Source organism: Ostrea edulis, chromosome 2, assembly GCF_947568905.1.
Source record: "Ostrea edulis chromosome 2, xbOstEdul1.1, whole genome shotgun sequence".
In the NCBI taxonomy this organism is placed as follows: Eukaryota; Metazoa; Mollusca; class Bivalvia; order Ostreida; family Ostreidae; genus Ostrea; species Ostrea edulis.
Window position 1 is genome coordinate 378,383 of NC_079165.1, and position 24,525 is coordinate 402,907.

At 36.2% G+C, this 24,525-nt stretch overlaps 1 protein-coding gene across 1 annotated transcript in view; it reads right to left on the reverse strand.

Annotated features, from left to right (window-relative positions):
- The window catches only part of LOC125676396 (B-cell receptor CD22-like), a 154,743-nt gene that overhangs the window by 49,324 nt on the left and 80,894 nt on the right, over positions 1-24,525 (reverse strand). Inside the window, exons 5-7 of the mRNA XM_056157244.1 lie at positions 14,284-14,544; positions 7,737-7,997; positions 174-443 (exon numbers count right to left, since the gene is read on the reverse strand). Coding sequence (XP_056013219.1) covers positions 174-443; positions 7,737-7,997; positions 14,284-14,544 — 792 coding nt within the window. The remainder of the gene's footprint in view (positions 1-173; positions 444-7,736; positions 7,998-14,283; positions 14,545-24,525) is intronic.

A 24,525-nucleotide genomic window follows, 5' to 3' on the forward strand; every position in this document is an offset into this window, starting at 1 on the left:
CACAGATAGCTGTTTTTTCACTGTACATATACTTGTACTTTAGCTGGTGTCGATATCCTTACTGAGTTGTTAACTGTACACAGATATCGTTATTTAAATTGTAAATCTATTTTGTACTGTAACTGGTGTAGATATCCCTATATAGTTAACTGTACACAGATATCAGTACTTACACTGTACATCTACTTGTACTGTAACTGGTGTAGATGTCCCTATAGAGTTCCTAGCTGTACAGCTGTATGTCCCGGATCTTCCCCTCTGTATGTTGGAGATGGTGTAAGTAGACCCTGTATGGAGGACATTACTAGGACTGTCTGTCTTGATCCAGCTCCATGTAATGCCTGTGTTGGGGTTGGCAGCACTCACACGACATGTCATGGTAGCTGACTGACCCTCTACAACCCGGTATGGGCTTGATGTACTGGTTGTCACTTCAGGTTTATCTGAAAGAATGTAATGAAAATAAGACATTTCCGGGAAAGATTAGGGAATTTTAAGTGGAGACGTACACTAATTATAGGCTTTTGTATACCGATATATTTTTTTTCATATTTCTGGTTGTGACAACAAACGGCAAACATGTATTTTATAGATAATATTGTAGTGTTTACCAAGTTTAGAAATACATCATTCCATATACCACTATTTATATATTTATATACTGTCTATGATGTCATAAAATTTAGTCTTTAATTTATCGTGGTTAATGCTCGTGTAAAGTGTTGAAAAGTCATACGTTTTGATGTTGTTGATTTGAGAACAGTTTTGCGATTTCAAGTTCACTAAAAGTTCTTTAGAATGTTTTAGAATCGATATTTGTTTTACACCACTTCTGGCATACTGTAGATTGGGAAATAATCACGATGGTTTTAATTTCACTATGTTCAAGATTTATCTTTTCTTCGCGAAATTAAACCCATAGTGAATAATGAAGTAAAAATATTTGAATGCGGCTATAATTAAAAACAAAGAGAGATAACTTTTATTTTTGTGAACGGGATACTATGATCAGCTTGGGAAAAGTATTGAATAGTTACATCATTTAACATATGAATGCATACACACAATATGACATTTTAGTATACATGTACTTGTATACTCTTAACTGCTTTTACACTGCAGGTCGCATTGAATAATATACGGGCCTTATCAAAAGCCCTTGTTATCACTTCCTTGTCTTGACCCAGTATATCAATGGCTCTCACAAGCCATTTAGCGTGGGTCGGTTTTATTTCCACAACCGCAAGTCGATTTCAACATCCTCAATGTCGACACCTTTTTCTAGAGAAGTTTTTATTTCATTTGCATAACATGTCTGGAATTCGGATGTAAACGCGTTTTAAATCGTCCGTTAATCTGAATATCAAGAGGCTGCAGGTTGTTCGTACACGCAGTGGGGACGAACACCACTTGAATTCCCTTTTCCTCCAGCATAGTAAGTAATGCTTTGTCTTCATGAGCTATATAAACATCAAAAGATTTGCCTTAAAAGCAAATCCAACTCGTCTCGTACGCGCTCAACATGGGGGACGGTGATCTTCTCAATATATCTACAGTGTATGTATTATTTCTACATTGCTCCAATGGTGTTCACTGTAAAATATATCCCAGTCTTTAGGAAAGTTGTATGAGGGGTGACATTTATTGGTGAGATCCCGATACAAAAGTTGGGTATGGAGCAATATACCAGGCATCGTTGCCGCTATTACCACAGTTATTTGACGCTTGTCGCCGACACCTTTAATTGGCGCCTACTCATCGTCGCAAACCACGGTTTTGAGTCCACTCATGCTCCCTCATATGATGATGGAGATAATCGAATAGAAGCACCCGTGGGTAACCGATGATGGCGACTACTTAGCACCTAAGGATAATGGAGAAGATAATTGATCTTAATTCATTTATTAAATTGTTCAAAATAGATGATTTAAATGTGTTTTGAAGACATTGTATTTTGTACGTGTTGATACATAGAATTTGGGGGTTTTATCGCAAGCTTTCCGTTTTTCACTCAGTTTAAAATAGACATGTTAACTCTCCAAAGGCTACCTTGAAAATGAACTCATTAAATGACCACACAAAACGTAAGTTTCTTGTAAATTTTACTCAGCAGTTGATACTACTAGTCGCAGACTGCGGGTCATCTCAGTGACAAAGTAGACATATCACCGAGACTGAGCGAGCGAAATTTAAAAAGTAGATAATCCTATAGCGTGAAAATAAAACCATCGCGATTGGTACCCTTGTAACAAATCGTGAAAATTTAACAACGTGGAATTAAACCAACTTACAGTATGTAGTCGCACAGTACGTTTACAGTTTCTTCTTCACAGCTGTTAATATTTTCATGAGGAGCAAAGATAGGGGCTTGGCAAAACATTTACTGGATCCAGCAAAGTATCTTTGTAAGGGTGTTTATAAAGTTTAGGAATCCAGTATAGGTCGGGTATAATATTAGTTATATTAAATGAATTAATGTATTTGAATCGCTACAAAATATGTTCTTATCTAATGGGTAACAAATTTGAAAAGACTTAACAAACTAGAATTAAGATAAAGGAAATTGAATTATTTTATTCCACACTCGATTACATAAGATATATAGATTGAATGGAAGCCTACGGCATGGGTTTTGACACATTGATATGTTAATTTATGTTCTTGAATTCATGTACAGCAATAACCGCCGCGATAGCTTAATTACATATTCGGAAGTCGTGGGTATTTAAAATGAGACCTTTCAAAGCAAAGTCACAGTAGATTCTGGCGCGAGGTTAACGATATGTGATTCCTAAAACAGTCATTTAACGTTAAAGACAACAGACATCTACAACTGATTGAGTTGCACACTCCTATTTTCACTTACCAAATATGGCTTGATATATTCATGAAACTAATCATATTGGTAGACATTGAAGTTTTTGTAATCATATATTTGTCCAATCATCTACGTATTTAAGAAATGAAGCTAATTTTGACCTATGTTATACGATGTAATGTAACTTAGTACAGTTTACGCTTTATAATCCGCGAAGATATGCGTAAACTACACCAAGCTACATTATACATGTATCGCATAACATAGGTCAAAATAAACTTAAATTCTGATAATTTAATGTTCAAAGACAAAACTACCGCTGCACAAGTCTTCATTTATACAAAAAAGTATACAATCACCGAGAAATAAAAATCACTTGCACCGCGCAAGGTTTCACATAGCAACAGACTGAGGAAGTGTCGAACGAGAAAACCGTCATTTTAGTTCTTTGCATAACCGGGCCATGTACTTTATCAATCAAATTTGAAAACACAAGGTGGTGTTCTCAACGAATCCTGATATAGAAGATATGTGTAAGCTATATATGTATAGGCCTAATGTTTACTGCGCAGCGCAAGATCGATTTTTGAGACGCTCCAACAGAAAGTACCGGAAAGTTCATTATTTTGTTTTATAAATCTAAAGAAGACATCATACAAAATACGTCATGCACCAGAAAATGCTACATGAATTGCGGTATCTTGACTTTATAAAAGTTTAAAACTAAACCATAACTTACCATTATATATGCAGCATTGTGACTTTGTCGCCTACTAAATCCGACAGAGTAAAATGTAAACAATTCACAGAATGCGATCCACAGGTCATTGATTTGTCGTGACATCATCTAGTATATGTATATTTTGTAATACATGGCGCATTCAATGCTTTGATAGGCGGATCAAGCAAATCTCTCAAGTGAAAATATATCTTATAATGAAACAGCAAAGTTACAAGTACTTATTATACCATTATTTTGCAAATGATATTGCTGTGTCAGAATTAGTATCCGACAACTAAGAGTACACCTTGTTTATCATCGAGGAAACAAGAGGTCCAAAGGTCACATCGCTCACCTGAGTCACTTGGCTCATATTTAGTGATTTTCCCTATATATTTGTATGCAAAACTTTGATCCCCCCTTGTGACCCCATCCTTCCCTTTGGGCCATGATTTTAACAAACTGAAATGTGAAATATGTCAAAAAGCTTTCATGTAAATATCAGCTTTTCTGGCTCAGTGGTTCTTGAGACGAAGATTTTTAAGGATTTATCCTATATATTAATATGTAAAACTTTGATCCCCTATTGTTGCCCCATCCAACCCCCGCGGGCGAAGATTTCAACAAACTTGAATCTGCACTATATCAGGAAGATTTCATGTAAATTCCAGCTTTTGTGGCCCAGTTTTGTTTCAGAAGAAGATTTTTAAAGATTTGTCCTATATATTTGCATGTAAAACTTTGATCCCCTATTGTGGCCCCATCCAACCCCCGGGAACCATGATTTGAACACACTTGAATCTGCATTATGTCAGGAAGCTTTCGTGCAAATTTCAGCTTTTCTGATTCAGTGGTTCTTGAGAAGAAGGTTTTTCCGATATATTTGTATGTAAAACTTTGATCCCCTATCGTGGCCCCATCATACCCACAGGGGCCATGATTTCAACAAACTTGAATCTGCATTATGTCAGAAAGCTGTCATGTAAATCTCAGCTTTTCTGGCTCAGTGGTTCTTGAGAAGAAGAGTTTTAAAGATGTATCCTATATATTTGTATGTAAAATCTTGAGCCCCTATTGTGGCCTCATCCATCCCCCGGGGCCATGATTTGAACAAACTTGAAACTGCACTGTGTCAGGAAGCTGTCATCAAAATGTCAGCTTTTCTGGCCCAGTGGTTCTTGAGAAGATTTTTAAATGATCCCACTCTATTATTGCATTTTTGTGATTACCTCCCCTTTGAAAAGACATGGCGCTTCATTTGAACAAACTTGAAAGCCCTTTACCCAAGGATGCTTTGTGGCAAGTTTGGTTGAAATTGGCCCAGTGGTTCTTGAGACGAAGATGAAAATGTGAAAAGTTTACGACGACGACGCCGCCGACGACGACAGACAACGGACAAATTTTGATCAGAAAAACTCACTTGAGCCTTCGGCTCAGGTGAGCTAAAAAGTCACACAAAGGTATTTTAAGTAGTTCCAGCTGCTGGTTGTCAAAGGGGTGTGTCCCCATAGCAAGTTATATTATACAAAATAATGTATGTTCCTCCAACAGTTTCAAGCAATCAAATTGCGTGTTACAAGTAAAATAAAATTATTGTCTGTTGTAGTTTATATCACATATCATTAAGTCGTTTGGTTGTTTGAATCGGATTATATCATCAAAAACTATTTATTTTGAATTTAAAATGACAAATTAACCCTATCCTTTTGACGACTAACAACAAATCAAATTTCATCATATAAAAGTCATTTATTAAATCTTGTACTTTGGAGTAATTCCAACATACTGAACGAAATGAGGACTGTGACCTGTGGAATGGCTAGTTTAATCATAAAGAAAGTTAAAAGGTAAGCACTATTAGCAAAAATGATATTCAATACAGTGATCATGTTATCATGATCCTACATGTATATTCCAGAAACGAAACCGAGCTGATGTTTCAAATCATTTGATATTGGAATTTAAATGGCTATGTAAGGGATACAAAACTCGGATGGTCTATTATGTCAGATACGGGACTGACACGAGCCGCTTAGCGGCGAGTGATCAGTCCCGTATCTGACACAATAGACCATCGGAGTCTTATATCTTACTTAAAAACATTGTTCTATCTAAAAACAAACGTATTTAAACGCAAAAAAAGAAAACCAACCCATGTACAAATATACATTGGTATAGACAAATATATTTACACCTTTCGTTTCTGATTTGTTTTTGATATTTAATATATTAGGAATTCATAAACTTTAATGGCGCATAAGGTCAACTCTTGTCTTTAATTCACAAAAAAACTGTTAGATCATTTCAATTGTCACAATACGATACTCCTCAAAATGGGATTTTTTTATTCATGGAAAGCGATTCGAACGCTTCTATTGTCTGAAGACTGTACTCAACAAAACAGGTTTTGAATGAGGGTACGTAGAGGGTGTTTGGAAAGAATATTTTAGATAAAACAAAACATTGATTTCAGACGTTCCTTTCTGGGAACCCTAATAATATTGTACTGACACGTAGGCCTATAACTGGCATAAATACAGAAGCCGTAGCCCTCTTTTAGCATTTAGTCCGGGTGCCTTGAAGAAATGGAGTCAGATGATTGACAAGTGCATGAGATTGCGGTAAGATTATTCATTATTTCTACTAATTCTCCTAAATATATTAACAATTTTTTTTCACATTGTTTATTTTGTTTGTTTCATTTTTGTTTTTTACAAATTTCTTTTTAATCATTTGTAGCCCCAGCAGTGGAAAATGCAATGCATTATATCTAAGACCAAGGGGAATGTATGGTACGACGATGTCCCACTCAGGGTACATCAACTGCAACAAATTGTGGCCAAAATGTATAGAGAGGCAGGATTTTATGGCTTTTTTACAAATCACTCTCTTCGGGCTACTGCAGCTACACGCATATATGCTGTGGGTGTTGATGAGCAACTTATAGCGGACCTCCGAGGAAAAATTACAGAGTGTCAGTGATTTGATTCAGAAAGCGTCCACAGTGTCCCCGCCGGAGCCGAAGAAAGTGAAGCTCAATGAAAGTGTTTCCTTTGGATCGGGAAAAGAAATAAACATCACTGCCGGGGATGTAACAGTGAATCTGCGACTTTAATGAGCATGTGTCTAAATGAATGATTGTGACATGGATTTATAACTGTGGTGCCTAAACGATTTCATATACGGTAAAATCGGATTATACATGAAACACTCATTTCGTATAATTTACTGGAATATTTCACGCCATGAATATTGTATTTGATAAATAATAAATGGTTTTTTTCACAGAACGAAGGGTGGTCTTTGTTCCTGGTTTTTACTGTTAGTCCAGTATTTCTGATAATATTGGCCTGCTCTTAATAATACTGGACTTTGTTCAGTACAGTATGAAAAATAAAGTACTGTCAAGACAAAGAACTGACGTCACAACAATGTTTTAATTCTATTTAAATTACTTTGAAAATGGCCTTAACTATCATTATAAAATATACTATCATAATACAATGATTATAACTTAAAATGATTAGCACAATGCAGACTTCCTATGAACCTCGAGATCAGAAACGTCTTTCATATTTTGTTTTCATCTTTATTAGAATAGTTCGAATTCATTTCATGATAGTTCCGTCTGAGAAAGATTTACTTTCCATCGTAATAAGTCCATATCTTAAGGCATGTGCACAAATTTCCCACTAGGGAAAATCATTAAAAGTCCCAAAACATTTTTTTTTTTGTATTTTAAAACCATTTTCGGATTATTTATGATAATTGGTTCAAAATATAGTGCAAGTTCTGTATAAGATGATTCGCTCGATGATATTCACTCTTGGAAAATGAATATTTCCAACTGACAGTATACCTTCACTTTGGTCTAAAACGTGGGTCGCAAACAAACAACATTGACAATCTGATTTAAGTTCAACATCAACATCAACACTCTTAGTATGTAAGCTGTCTAAATTTTTTGTCTGCATCAAACGAATTTTCAAATATGTTGGTCAAATGAGACCGTTATCACATCGTATACATGTTAACAATCTACAAAGACAAAAAAAATTTATCGATCAGTTTTCTTTTGATGTGCGTCTATTACAAAATCAAAGTTCAAATTTTGGTTCCCCATCATTTTTATCATCTTCAAAGCATGGGGCATTCATTGCTGTCTTAATTCTAAATGCTGCTTTGCATGCTACTTACATTGAATGTTGAGGGTGATGGAGGCATTCCTTGGTTTATTGTTGTTGGTTGCTTGACATCGCAGTGACATTCCATTGTCTGATTTCCTTCCCGTTATGGTGAGAGTAGACTTGTCTCCTACAACTGTTGTACCTATAAACCATTGGTAGACTGGTACAGGGAAAGCATCGTCATTGACAACACATCTAACTGTCCGCTGTTCTCCTGCTGTCATTGTCAGTGGGTCATCACTGGGATCCAGAGACACGCTGCTTACATTAACTGACACGAGACATATCAGATATTGATAACAAAGCTATTTTCTCGTAATTTTAGACGGTGTCTTTCATAGCCACTGCCTTATCCTGCCGTAACAGTGGACGTACCTGTATATACACAGGGACCCTGGTGGCAGAATTTGGTAGGCAAACAATCATGTTTTTATTATGAATATTATATGCTTATGATTGTAAACAGTTTCTGAAACGCTTAATCAAAATGTTTTGCTCTGTACGCAAAGATAATCCCCAAATACTGGTATGTTATATTACTTGCTTGATAAATATGCATACAATAACAGCGTACATAATCATTAGTCATCGCTGCAGCTTCTCTGCTAGCCTTGAATCTGAAAGCCCTCCATAGAAGATGACATGTCTGCTGAACGCACGGGGTGAACAATTTTATTCAATGTATATAATGCACAGCACATTTCTTCTTCTTGCAAGATATTATTGAAATGTTGATTATTTAAAGTATACAGATCTATTTTCCATGAGCAATTGTGAATTGTTTGAATGGGGTGATTGCTTATTTCAACATTCTTGTTTTGATTTTCGAATCATTTGTCGTTTATAGAGTAATTTATATTGATATTAATTGCCGTTGATCTTTTTACGATAGTTATGAATTGCTAGTCTGTTTGTTTATTTGATTGAGGGTATCAAAACGATGTTTGAACAAATGCTCCAACTTAAGTTTACATGGCATGTTGTTGAATCTTTATATGTCCGCTTGCACAACATGACCGCCTTTGCTATATGTCCGCCTGCACTATGTGTCCGCCCAATATGTTTTAAAGTGTCACAATATGTCCGCCTACTTTTTGAACGAACTATTGCCGATATAAGAATTTGATTACTATATTACGTCGGTGAAAATGACATAACATTTCGAATTTTATCTATACAAAAGACATAATTCGACATGTATTTAATAGGAAATCCTGTTGATGTCATTACAGAGAAACCTTATTTTATTGCGTTTAATTGTAAAACGCAAAAGTTTGCGATTAAACGCAATGATTATTCCAAAAATTACACTTTGAAAAATAAACCGCAACACTTTAGACACAATAATCATTGCGTTTAATTGCAAGCTTTTGGTTGAGCGCAAAGTTGTTTGCGTTTAAACGCAATCTTTTGCGATTAAACGCAATCATTATTTGTATTTTCGTATATCGATATCAAAAGGTCATTCCATATTGGAATTAAAATGTTTACTGTCACGTATAGATATGCTAGCTAGATTTAAAATGTCCGAAACGGATAATTTTAGGAAGTGGAAACAACGATTTCGCGATGCAGCATTATTGGGTTCCGTGTAAGTGTGTATTTAAATTTACATCTCCAATGGTATTGCCTTTGGTATATTTACCTACTCTAAGAGCCATTACTTTATTAATGATTTGTAGTTGTGAAAATCTTGATAAATATAGTACGTCTATTTTTACGGCTGGGAATACCCGACAGAATTGAAACAGAAAGGAATTATAAGAAATGAATTTCATATGTTTAAGAACACATGAGAGTATGAACAGCAACGCTTCACATCGGCATACATAACTGCAAATTACGATGTATGCAGGCACTAAGCCTCTCAGTTCATATCCAAATGTATTTTCAGAAATAAAATTTATTTTATAGTGTTATTGATGGCTGTATCCACGAAACGCCGGGTGTGAGTTGTACAAGCGGCACCTGTGCATAACGGATATTTATTCGTGCAACGGTATGTTCTGTGCTTTTTATGGAAAATGTCAGTCCCAGAGTGATTTTAATGATATGTTCAGGTGTACGAGCGCAACGTTGTATTTTGTTGATTTGCACATCGGTGTGGTGTGTAAATTGTTGTACTCAACTACAAGTTGTGCATTACATAAAAGATACCATTAATTAAATGTTTTGTGTAATACTCACTGAGCTTTATTCAGCAATTAAACAATTCTGTGCTGGCACAATGTCGCTTTGACGGGCGACAGCTAGCTCCCATAGCAGAGTCTCACAGCGGGATGGTCCAACAACGTGATTTATGAATTCACGAATATGGCATTTATACTGTGCACTATTTGCCAGCGGAACAGGGTACCCGTAAAGTGCGAAACAAAATCGAACGAAACGAAACGAAATCTACCGAAAAGAAATCTACCGAAACGAAACGAATCCCACTGAAACGAAACGAAACCTACCGAAACGAAACGAAACAGATGGTATGATCGAACTCTTTTAATTATAATAATTGAAAATGGTATCTTAGGCCCCTGTTAAAGTATACATGTGGATATTGTGTATTTGTATGTAGTATATCAAACGGTGGATTCTGAATATGTCCTCCCGTTCTTTTTGTGATTTCTGCTTAAAATCCCCATGTTCATAAGCCTTTTCAGTTTACAAAATGCCGACCTCCTCCTAATATTATTGCATTAAGAAAATCCGTTTTCCGTCCCGTTTTCAATTCCCCGTCTTAGCAACAACCCAAATGTATAGAGTTTTTCCATTATTGAAAGTACTCGCACCTCAGCAATTAGAGATAAAATAAGAGGTTAAGAGCTCTTCCTGCTTTCAATTTTCTCAGACACCAGCTTCTTCAAACAATGTATCTATGCTCAAAGGCGGATCCAACGTCGGCAACCCCACCCCTCGTATAGTGTGTTTCCCCAGATCTTTGAGACTGTAACCCTAGGTTCTGAAATGTATGGATCCGAAACTAATTGTACATGGCATTTAATCAACTACGGATATGTACTTTGTCCTTACTCCCCCTTTCCAACTTTTAAAACTTTGTAACAGTCAAGCCGAAAGCCTACATCAAAGGGGAGGCGAATTTTATTTATATGTGGTAACTTTCACAAGGGCCTAAGATACCATTTTTGATTATTATAATTAAAAGAGCGGTTATACAATCTGTTTCGTTTCGGTAGGATTCGTTTCGTTTCGGTGGGATTCGTTTCGTTTCGGTAGATTTCGTTTCGTTTAGGTAGATTTCGTTTCGTTTGGTTTCGGTGGGTTTCGTTTCGTTTAGGTAGATTTCGTTTCGTTTCGGTAGATTTCGTTTCGTTTCGTTTCGATTTCGTTTCGCACTTTACAGGTACCGCATCGGAACAATGTGTTAAGAATGCATGGCTGTGCCGGCTTGTTATATGACTTTGAGCCTAGTTTAGAATGTGTTGTGTCAGGTTAAACTTTATTGTTTAATTACATAAGTTACCACCGCATCTGTAAAGTTGTGTCCGACGTACTTTGTTTTGATAGCCACATATCGTGTTGTTTATAGTTGAGAAAAACCATGGAGTGTTGTGTGTAGTACCGTTAGCTTGTTGTTTACAAGTACATTAAACCATTGAGTGTTGTGTGTAATATCGTTAACGTGTTGTTTATTGAGTAATGTTAAACCATGGAGTGATGTTTATAGTACTGAGTGTTGTTTACTGAGTGCTGTGTGTAGTACCGTTAGCGTGTGGTTTACAAGTACATTAAAGCATTGAGTGTTATGTGTAGTAATGTTAGTGTGTTGTTTACTGAGTGTTGTGTGTAGTACCCGTAAAATGTTATAGTAGTTTATAGTACCGAGTGTTGTTTACTGAGTGTTCTGTGGGTATCATCAATTTAGGTCACCAGTTTTCCATGTGCTATACCATGATTGATATCATCTTGATCATCCACTGTTGTCTTTGTGACCCTAGCTAGGAGAACAGACACTTCATGTGATACTGGGAATCGTGTACTATAAGGTCTTAATTTAGGAAGAGGGTTGGGGTTAGCCTTAATCCTGCGTTGTTTTCTAATTTCAGAACAGCTGCCCTGACAAGTTTATCAAGATGGAAGATGGAAGCTTTGCACAGAGAATTGTTTACCGCTGGTTTGTCACAAACGAAACACTATCAGGAAGTAACTGTGTATGGTCTACATGCACGTACGCTCTGATTTTTTGTACTTTCTTACGACACTTTCAGATTATTCACTAGTTTCCATCTTTGTGTCCGATGCAGTGCAGTTCTGTTATACTTTAGTCTGCATGAATCATGCCACTTAGCCTTGTGGCTCTGAAAGGTCGATTGGATACCCCCCCCCCTCCCCCACCATCGTCCAGGCGGGACGTATTTAGAGATGTTGGCAGGCAACCGATCTGACTGAAGTTATGGATATTGTCTGCATGAATCCAAACTGTATGTCGCTTGGAATCAACTGGACAAGAAAGGATCTCAGCAGTGTTCTCCTGACATAACACACACTTCTTTCAATCTGTCATATAAGACAGATGTACTGAGCTGTTGGGGATCTAATAGCTTAAAATGCTTATTGGCCATTGTCATTCAGGCAATATGCACCACCTCCATTCAGTCAATATACAAACTAGGAACCAACACCAATCAAGTACAGTGTATGAGAGAAGGTTCTGTGTAGCAGGATTATCACTTGAAAACAGGAATCAAAATAGCATAGGTATGTTAGTACGTTGTTACCAGCCAATGAAGTTATGACGTTATTGTATATTATGTACATAACAGTTCACTGTATTGTATTTCATACCCAGTACACATGGCATGGCTGAACTATAGGAGGCACAATATGCAATTCATACCCGCCAGTTTGTAAAATGGCCGCCATTTTAGCCCTCTGAGGAATATGGAATGGCCCTACCGCCTAAATTCATTGTAATGGTATGCCCTAAATGTGTGCCAGATTTCATGCTTGTATCATCAAAGGCACAATTTCACCGGAATTTTCACATATCTGCTGTGCTACACTATATTTTTGCATTTTTGTGATTATCTCCCCTTTGAAAGGGACATGACCCTTCATTTGAACAAACTTGAAAGCCTTTTACCCAAGGATGCTTTGTGGCAAGTTTGGTTGAAATTGGCCCAGTGCTTCTTGAGACGAAGATGAAAATGTGAAAAGTTTACGATGCCGACGACGACGCCGACGCCGCCGACGACGACAGGCAACGGACAAATTTTGATCAGAAAAACTCACTTGAGCCTTCGGCTCAGGTGAGCTAAAAAGTCACACAAAGGTATTTAAGTAGTTCCAGCTGCAGGTTATCAAAGGGGTGTGTCCCCATAGCAAGTTATATTATACAAAATAATGTATGTTCCTCCAACAGTTTCAAGCAATCAAATTGCGTGTTACAAGTAAAATAAAATCATTGTCTGTTGTAGTTTATATTACATATCATTAAGTCGTTTGGTTGTTTGAATCGTAATATATCATCAAAAAGTATTTATTTTGAATTTAAAATGGCAAATTATTCCTATCCTTTTGACGACTTACAACAAATCAAATTTCATCATATGAAAGTCATTTATCAAATCTTGTATTTTGGAGTAATTCCAACATACTGAACGAAATGAGGACTGTGACTTGTGGAATGGCTAGTTTAATCATAAAGAAAGTGGAAAGGTTAGCACTATTGGCAAAAATGATATTCAATACAGTGATCATGTTATCATGACCCTACATGTATATTCCAGAAACGAAACCGAGCTGATGTTTCAAATCATTTGATATTGGAATTTAAATGTTTATTTCTATTTAAATTACTATGAAAATGGCATTAACTATCATTATAAAAAATACTATCATAATACAATGATTATAACTTAAAATGATTAACGCAATGCAGACTTCCTATTAACCTCGAGATCAGAAACGTCTTTCATATTTTGTTTTCTTCTTTAATAGAATAGTTGGAATTCATCTCACGATAGTTCCGTCTGAGAAAGATTTACTTTCCATCGTAATAAGTCCATATCTTAAGGCATGTGCACAAATTGCCATCCAGGGAAAATCTTTAAAAGTCTCAGAACATTTTTTTTTTTTTTGGTATTTTAAAACCATTTTCGGATTATTTATGATAATTGGCTCAAAACATAGTGCAAGTTCTGTATAAGATGATTCGCTCGATGATATTCAATCTTGGAAAATAAATAATTCCAACCGACATTATACCTTCACTTAGGTCTAAAACGTGGGTCGCAAACAAACAACACTGACTATCTGATTTAAGTTCAACATCAACATCAACACTCTTAGTGTGTAAGCCGTCTAAATTTTCGGTCTGCATCAAATGAATTTTCAAATAATTTGGTCAAATGAGACCGTTATCACATCGTATACATTTTAACAATCTACAAAGACAATAATTTTTTATCAATCAGTTTTCTTTTGATGTGCGTCTATTACAAAATCAAAGTTCAAATTTTGGTTCCCCATCATTTTTATCATCTTCAAAGCATGGAACATTTATTGCTGTCTGAATAGTATATGCTGCTTTGCATGCTACTTACATTGAATGTTGAGGGTGATGGAGGCATTCCTTGGTTTATTGTTATTGGTTGCTTGACATCGCAGTGACATCCCATTGTCTGATTTCCTTCCCGTTATGGTGAGGGTAGACGTGCCTCCTACAGCTATTGTACCTATAAACCATTGGTAGACTGGTAGAGGTGAGGCATCGTCATTGACAACACATCTAACAGTCCGCTGTTCTCCTGCTGTTATTGTCAGTGGGTCATCACTGGGATACAGAGACACGCTGCTTACATCAACTGACACGAAACATATAAGATATTGATAACAAAGCTATTTTCTCGTAATTTTAGACGTTGTTTTTCATAGCCAATGTCTTATCCTGCCGTAACAGTGGGTGTTCCTGTATATACACAGGGACCCTGGTGGCTGAATTTTGCAGGCAAACAATCATGTTTTTATTATGAATATTATATGTTTATGATTGTAAACATTTTTTGAAAAGCTTAATCAATATTTTTTGCTCTGTACGCAAAGATAATCCCCAAATACTGGTATGTTATATTACTTGCTTGATAAATATGCATACATTAACAGCGTACATAATCAATAGTCATCGCCTTTAAAGTTGCAGCTTCTCTGCCAGCCTTGAATCTGAAAGCCCTCCATATAAGACGACATGTCCACTGAACGCACGGAGTGAAAATTTTTATTCAATGTATGCAAGGTGAAGATAACGAACAGTGATCAATCTCATAACTCCTACAAGCAATACAAAATAGATAGTTGGGCAAACACGGACCCCTGGACACACCAGAGGCGGGATCAGGTGTCTAGGAGGAGTAAGCATCCCCTGTTGCACAGCACATTTCTTCTTCTTCTTGCAAGATATTATTGAAATGTTGATTATTTAAAGTATAAAGATCTATTTTCCATGAGCAATTGTGATTTGTTTGGATGGGGTGATTGCTTGTTTCAACATTCTAGTTTTGATTTTCGAATCATTTGTCTTTTATAGAGTAATTTATATTGATATTAATTGCCGTTGATCTTTTTACGATAGTTATGAATTGCTAGTCGGTTTGTTTATTTGATTGAGGGTATCAAAAACGATGTTTGCACAAATGCTCCAACTTAAGTTTACATGGCATGTTGTTGAGTCTTTATATGTCCGCTTGCACAACATGAAAGCCTTCGCTATATGTCCGCCTGCACAATATGTCCGCCCATTTTGTTTTCAAAGAGTCACTATATGTCCGCCTGCACTATATGTCCGCCCAATATGTTTTAAAATGTCACAATATGTCCGCCTACTTTTTGAACGAACTATTGCCGATATAAGAATTTGATTACTATATTACGTCGGTGAAAATGACATAACATTTCGAATTTTATCTATACAAAAGACATAATTCGACATTTATATAATAGGAAAGCCTGTTGATGCCATTACAGAGAAACCTTATTTTATTGCGTTTAATCACAAAACGCAAGAGTTTGCGATTAAACGCAATGATTATTCCAAAAATTACACTTTGAAAAATAAACCGCAACACTTTAGACACAATAATCATTGCGTTTAATTGCAAAGCTTTTGGTTGAGGGCAAAGTTGTTTGCGTTTAAACGCAATCTTTTGCGATTAAACGCAATGATTATTGGTATTTTCGTATATCGATATCAAAAGGTCATACCATATTGGAAGTAAAATGTTAACTGTCACGTATAGATATGCTAGCTAGATTTAAAATGTCCGAAACGGATAATTTTAGGAAGTGGAAACAACGATTTCGCGATGCAGCATTCTTGGGTTCCGTGTAAGTGTGTACTTACATTTACATCTCCAATGGTATTGCCTTTGGTATCTTTACCTACTCTAATAGCCATTACCTTATTACTGATTTGTAGTTGTGAAAATCTTCATAAATATAGTACGTCTCTTTTAACGGCTGGGAATACCAGGCAGAATTGAAACAGAAAGGAATTATAAGAAATGAATTTCATATGTTTAAGGACACATGAGAGTATGAACAGCAACGCTTCACATCGGCATGCATAACTGCAAATTACGATGTATGCAGGCACTAAGCCTCTCAGTTTATATCCAAATGTATTTTCAGAAATAAAATTTATTTTATAGTGTTATTGATGGCTGCATCTGCGAAACGCCGGGTGTGAGTTGTACAAGCGGCACCTGTACATAACGGATATTTATTCGTGCAACGGTATGGTGTGTGCTTTTTATGGAAAATGTCAGTCCCACAGTGATTTTAATGATATGTTCAGGTGTACGAGCGCAACGTTGCATTTTGTTGATTTGCACATCGGTATGGTGTGTAAATTGTTGTACTCAACTACAAGTTGTGCATTACATAAAAGATACCATTAATTAAATGTTTTGTGTAATCCTCACTGAGCTTTATTCAGCAATTAAACAATTCTGTGCTGGCACAATGTCGCTTTGACGGGCGACAGCTAGCTCCCATAGCAGAGTCTCACAGCGGGATGGTCCAACAACGTGATTTGTGAATTCACGAATGTGGCATTTATACTTTGCACTATGTGCCAGCGGAACAGGGTACCTGTAAAGTGCGAAACGAAATCGAATGAAACCAAACGAAATCTACCGAAACGAAACGAAATCTACCAAAACGAAACGAAACCCACCGAAACGAAACGAAACCTACCGAAACGAAACGAAACAGATTGTATGATCGAACTCTTTTAATTATAATAATTGAAAATGGTATCTTAGGCCCCTGTTAAAGTTTACACATATAAATAAAATTCGCCTCCCTTTTGATGTAGGCTTTCGGCTTAACTGATACAAAGTTTTAAGAGTTGGAAGGGGGGGGGGGGGGGTAAGCACAAAGTACATAAATACCATGTGCAATTAGCTTCGGATCCATAAATTTCAGAACGGAAGGTTACAGTCTCACAGGTCATAGGTCTGGGGAAACACACTAAACGAGCGATGGGGTCGTCGGCGTTGAATCCGATTTTGGGCATAAATACATGTTTCAGTATTTTTTGCTCTAAAGACAAATATATGTATACATGTGGATATTGTGTATTTGTATGTAGTATATCAAACGGTGGATTCTGAATATGTCCTCCCGTTCTCTTTGTGATTTCTGCTTAAAATCCCCATGTTCATAAGCCTTTTCAGTTTACAAAATGCCGACCTCTTCCTAATATTATTGCATTAAAAAAAAAATCCGTTGTCCGTCCCGTTTTCAATTCCCCGTCTTAGCAACAACCCAAATGTATAGAGTTTTTCCATTATTGAAAGTACTCGCACCTCAGCAGTTAGAGATAAAATAAGAGGTTAAGAGCTCTTCCTGCTTTCAATTTTCTCAGACACCAGCTTCTTCAAACAATGTATCTATGCCCAAAGGCGGATCCAACGTCGGCGACCCCACCCCTCTTATAGTGTGTTTCCCCAGATCTCTGAGACTGTAACCCTCGGTTCTGAAATGTATGGATCCGAAACTAATCGTGCATGGCATTTAATCAACTACGGGTATGTACTTTGTCCTTACTCCCCCCTTTCCAACTTTTAAAACTTTGTAACAGTCAAGCCGAAAGCCTACATCAAAGGGGAGGCGAATTTTATTTATATGTTGTAACTTTCACAGGGTCCTAAGATACCATTTTTAATTATTACAATTAAAAGAGTTCGGTTATACAATCTGTTTCGTTGCGTTTCGGTAGGTTTCGTTTCGTTTCAGTGGGTTTCGTTTCGGTGGGTTTTCGTTTCGTTTCGGTAGATTTCGTTTCGTTTCGGTAGATTTCGTTTCGTTTCGTTTCGATGTCGTTTCGCACTTTACAGGTACCGCAGCGGAACAATGTGTTAAGAATGCATGGCTGTGCCGGCTTGTTATGTGACTTTGAGCCTAGTTTAGAACGTGTTGTGTCAGGTTAAACGTTATTGTTTAATTACATAAGCTACCACCGACTCTGTAAAGTTGTGTCCGACGTACTTTGTTTTGATAGTCACATATCGTGTTGTTTATAGTTGAAAGAAACCATGGGGTGTTGTGTGTAGTACCGTTAGCTTGTTGTTTACAAGTACATTAACCAATAGAGCTTTGTGTGTAGTAATGTTAGTGTGTTGTTTACTGAGCGTTGTGTGTAGTACCGTTAGCGTGTTGTTTACAAGTACATTAAAGCATTGAGTGTTATGTGTAGTACCGTTAGCATGTTGTTTACATTTCTATTAAACCATGGAGTGCTTTGTGTAGTACCGTTAGTGTGTTGTTTACTGAGTGTTGTGTGTAGTACCCGTAAAATGTTATTTAACAAGTATATTAAACCATGGAGTGTTGTGTGTAGTACCGATAGCGTGCTGTTTACAAGTACATTAAACCACAGAGTGTTGTGTGTAGTACGGTTAGCATGTTGTTTACAAGTACATTAAACCATTGAGTGTTGTGTGTAATATCGTTAACGTGTTGTTTATTGAGTAATGTTAAACCATGGAGTGATGTTTATAGTACTGAGTGTTGTTTACTGAGTGCTGTGTGTAGTACCGTTAGCGTGTGGTTTACAAGTACATTACATCATTGAGTGTTGTGTGTAGTACTTGAAGAGCAAACAGTTTTCAATAAGGAGATGTAAAAAATTCAATTTCAATTCACATTGTAAACCTAGGAAACATTCTGGTTATTCATTAGAGAGAAGCAGATCGCGGCGCAGTGTGCAAAATAGCGAAAAAATCGCTGAAAAACATTGTTCATTTTATTTCTGATTGTACATTTTTATAGAGGAATTTTGTTTAGATATTCATTTATATACCTGAAATTTTTTTATCATTATGACGTAATATTCAAACGAATTATGATATATCATGTGACAGTTAAGAGGGGCAAATATTCAGCGAAATGGCGCACCGAGAAGTCATAAAATTTTGCACAGAATTCTGCTTGACTCCAACGGAGACTCACAAGAAGTTAAAACAGACATAATTGTACAGGGATGTATGTTGTTCCCTGGCACAGTACGCCAGGAAAGAGATACTGGTTGAAGGAAATAGACAAAAAAACCCGGCAAATTAAAATCACTGGATGACACTATTAGGGAAGATAGATGTCGAACCGCACGAGAGACTGAAGAAATGTTCATGGGCATCAGCAAATTGTCTGTTCACCGCATTCTATCGGATAATTTAAGAATACATAGAGTATGTGAACGTTGGGTATCTCGGCTTTTAGGAAATGAAGTAAATTAAAAGAAGGATTTCATGTTCGAAGGGTTTTTTCAGACGCGCAAACATCGCGGGAAAATTTTGACGTCGCAGGTTGCGCCGCCGAGCACAATCTCATTGCAAAGTAATTAACTTTTTTTTAAAGTACAAAGTTGTAATTGTAGGTATTGGTCAACAATGGTATAATTGGTGATATATAGCAGTTTTTTTTCAGTAAATTAAATCGATACTTTAAAAGTTATAGGACCAATCCACGGAATTTTGGGACAACCCTCGTACAACTCATCAGTTTATATATATCATTATTGACACAGTTTATATTAGAAAATAAAGTATACACATGACAAATCATGTAAATATACCTTCGCCCTAATTTCACCTGCCTTATATGTAGATATTAAAGCAAGCTCTCTCTCTCTCTCTCTCTCTCTCTCTCTCTCTCTCTCTCTCTCTCTATATATATATATATATATATAAGCACAAAAACCCAACAACACCCTACTTTCTAAAAGTGTCGGATCTGAGAAGATACAATGCCAGTAAAGAAATTTATAAAAACACTGAAAATGGTAAAACATTATTCTAAATCCACATAGGTTCGGATTCGCATGACTCTTTGTGTTGCGATGTCGGGGTTTCTAGAATGCGGCTTTAATTTGTCTGACCTTGAAAGGTGTATTACCTTGAAAAATTATACTGTATCCTTTTCCTTAGACTTCTCTCCCATTCACCTATTTGATTGTTGATTTTGATTTTAATGCTAGATCTGTGTCTTTTCATTGACTTTGTTTGTTGTTTGATCGTGTTCTTTTGGCAATCATTATTTTTCGCTGTTCACCATATCCGAATCATAAATGGTACGGCCTACCTAATATTGTTTTGAACTTAATCAGTCCATATCATTATCTTCCCACCATTTTATTCCATAATCACATTGTTTTGTAAGTTTTCCCTCTAAAGAACAAGAGCCACAAATACCCAAATATGGCCCTGTAATTTTGAGTAAAATAAAGTCTCTTCATTCCAAAATTTCATCATGGTTTGAAATAGCTTAGACCTTCTTCTTTAGAAATCCAGTGTGTTTTTTCCGCGAAAATTCACGGATATAGAAATTATAACATGTAGAACCCATAACAGTTGTGTTATTTTTGTAAAAGTTGATAATATCCAACAATATGCACCAAAACTTTGTATAACCCCCAGGCCTCGATCCAATAAATATTAATGAATTGTAAATTAGTATATTACATACTTCATAGAAGTTAAGAGTTTTTTTGGATCGAGGCCTGGGGGATAAGTGAATTTTTACTTTTTATGTTCTAAAAATAACCGGAATTTCACATTCCATGCACGAAATCCGAATAATTTTCCAAACTATAGGTTCAGTACAAATCGTAATATTTAAATATTATAGTTGGGGATTGTTCCATTGTCTTTTTACGAAACCAGTAATTATTCAAAGTTAATAAAATATGATTATTTCAAACAATATTATTGAAATAAAACCGGATCCGCGCCATCGTCGGAATCGGGCTACGTATATCAATCGATTTTGCCCCCAAAATTTCAAATAGATTATATGCTCAATTTATGAACTTTGAATATATATGTAACCATGCTAGGGATAGTTACAAAAACCTTGTAGTAGTTAACAGTTTTAGTTATTTGATCAAACAATTACGAAGCTAAGTCCTCCAATCCACTCCAGATACAATCGAGATCCACCCATTGTCTGCGCCGCGCCTTTACTTCCACACATTTTCTTTATACTATACATATTTTATTCGTTGAATTTAATAAATATCTGGCTTCACATGTTTCATCTCCGTGCATTCAGTTTTCTTGGCACTGATGAGCATGTTGAAATCGCTGTCGCAGTACATAAAAAGACTTCGAGGGCCGAGGGGTGCCCAACTCGATAGGCTACTTAGATGCGAAGATATATTGGCCTATCCCGTATTGTTTAATTATTTCTAAAGTTATAGTACAATATATGAGTACCAGACAAAAATTAGGCGTCCACATAACAATACAAAGGACTTTAGGCTACAATTTGTACAAGTCTCGGAGGTATAGATCTACAACTTTTGTTCGGTTGTTTACGTGTCAACCGATTTGGACATACGTCATCGGGTACCGTTATATTTCGACACACAGCTATTCCGGTCCATTGCATAATTCATTCGTCAGAAATCAATATATAGAAATACATACAAATATGAATACGAAAAATATATCTAGCAATATGGATCTTGTTTTGCTTTTAAATGAAATTCATTGACAAACAGAATTACATTTGATCTAATCAGCAAAAATACAAGGCAGTTAATAAAAAGGGATAATGATAATGAATAATTCGAAAATGAAAAAAAAAAAAAATAATGTAAAAAGAATGTTAACGAAAATACCGGTAGTGTATATTTTATTGTTTTAATTATATTTATCATTGAAAATTCAGTCTCAACAGCAAATATTTAAAACCACAAATCATAACAAAATAAAAAAGACGAATGGAAAAAAGAAGAAGATATCATTAATACTGATTAAAATAGAGGTGAACATATGAATGACACTCGTTCCTGAAGTAAGAGTTGATGTATTTATTTTTTAGATATATTATCCTACATAATTAAGTAAAATATTACTAAGCATTATAGAAGGAAGAACTGAACACATTATTAAACCACTGTCCTACTTAATTTAGTTTGAGTGTTTGTAACATGGAGGAAGTGTCTGATAACGGTAAAAGGTTTCCCTCATGCATTTTATGTAAGATAAGAACTAAACCTAATGACAGGAAGAAATGTGAAAGTGTTAAAATAAGCAAATTTTATGGTGGATGCCAAACTACAGATGTGTCAATTCACCATGATTGATAAAATTCTTGTTTCTATTTATGTGAAAATAACATCCGCTTAATTTTGTTTGCACACTACGGTTAGTGTGCAAACAACATCAAGCGGATGTTATTTTCACATAAATAGAAACACATATAATAGAACCAAACTCCCTCCTCGCATATATTTGGTTTAATAAACCAAATATATGCGAGGAGGGAGTTTGGTTCTATTATATGTAGCAGTATAAGAATAAGATTTTTTAATTAATGAATTCGTTTCATAGATATTACGGAATTAATGATAATAATAAAGGCATTTTGAAATACACACTGATCTAGATATTATTGTAATAAATGATCCGGACAGGAAACTAATGAAATTAGATAAATGAAACATATTCCCCCGATGATTAGTTCACGTTAACCTCCACATGGCCGTAAATTAACCTTCAATTTGGAGGAGGCAGGAACTTAGGCGGGGGTCTGGGGGCCGCCCAGGCCCCCAGACGCTGAGCACATTTTGTGCACACTGAACACGTTTCGTGCAAAATCCTTGATTCTAGGGCCTTCTAAGATGTTACTTGACTAACCCATTCTAAAAGAAAGATTTGGAATGCTTTTTAAGGGAGGTATCATGTTCTTAGTTATTGGAAACAACATAAATTCTAATGAACTTTAAATTTTGATTTTTTTTTAGCTCAAAAGTTGGAGGAGGCAGCTGCCTCCTCCGCCTCCATGTAATTTACGGCCCTGGAGGTCAACCTCTTCGTGGCAGGCCAGACTTCTGATGACCTTCCAAATTCACTCTGTAACTGTAAGAACAGGCGAGGAATTGTTTATCATGAATACTTTATTAGTATCCATACTCTCGTCCTCTCCACTTGGCTGGGTCTTCTATCTGAATGACACAGACGACTGCGTAGTCTCGGTATTTATACACAAATTAGATCACGTGGTGGAAAGTGACTAATTGAGAACTCCGCATCGTCGTACCTCAAATATCCGGAATCATTACAATATCCATATGGCTAAACTAAATGTTTATGTGTTATTCTGTACATGTACGGCTACTTTTGTAACAGTCCCCCCCCCCCCACCCCCCCCACCCCCCCCCCCCCCCCCACACACACATCATAAACGTAACTCCCTATATAGCAAAACACAAATAAAAGTGTGAAACATAGGATTAAAATGTTTACTCACTGTCCTAAGTTGTACATGTAGCAAAGTGCGTCTGAAATAACGCCGCTGTCCAAAGCCTGGCTATTACTGTTTTCGGCGTGTTTACATGTACATGCGGGATAATAATACCACCCCCCAAACAAATAATAAAAATAAAAATCCGCAAACTTATAAAAGATTGTTAAAATAGAAGTGATCAATATGCAACATAAACTACATGTAATATTGAAACGCACATACATAGGTCAATAGATCTTATTCGTAAGTCAACGGTTGGATCCACCGTGTTTTCGTGTACATTTTAAGATGCCCCCCCAAAAAAACTATCGGTATGTGCAGTAAATGGTTATACAGTTAAAATATTGGGATCGTGTTTATCTTCATGTCATACTTAAATAACAAAGCTATGTAAAGAGGTACTGAACGAGTTCTAATTGTAACGGGGACCGTTACATATGTTCCCCAAACCTCCCCCAATTAGAAAGTCATGTCCTTGTGAATCTATAGGAAAAAAAATCATTTTATTTTAGCCATTAATTACATGTAGTACGTTCAATATGGTCATTTCAGTACCAAGAAATGAAAGAAAGCGTTGCACGTGCATACACGCGCACGCGTTTATGATTCCGAATTTTTGTTGATGTCGTTCAACAGGCATTTGTATCATATACCCACAGTATGAATTTCATAACGTTTCCACCAAATATAAGGAAGTTATACCGATTTTAAAATCGTTCAATCAGAAATCAGCACTCGTGCATGCACGTGCTGAGCAGTAATTCTAACCACAGGAATTTGTAAGGAGTACCAAGAGACATCTAAATCCCTAATATCAATAGAATTCGATGAAAAACAAAAACGTTATTGTCCTTTAAAAATTGAACATTTGAAAAACGTTGCACGCGCATGCGCGTGTGGGTTGGTATTTTTTGTTACACCAATATGTTGATACACATATTGTCTACGTATGCTGTGAATATCATCTCATTCGTTTCATAAATAAGATAGTTACAAACGTTTTAGTATTATCCAATCAAAATGAAGCACACGTGCAT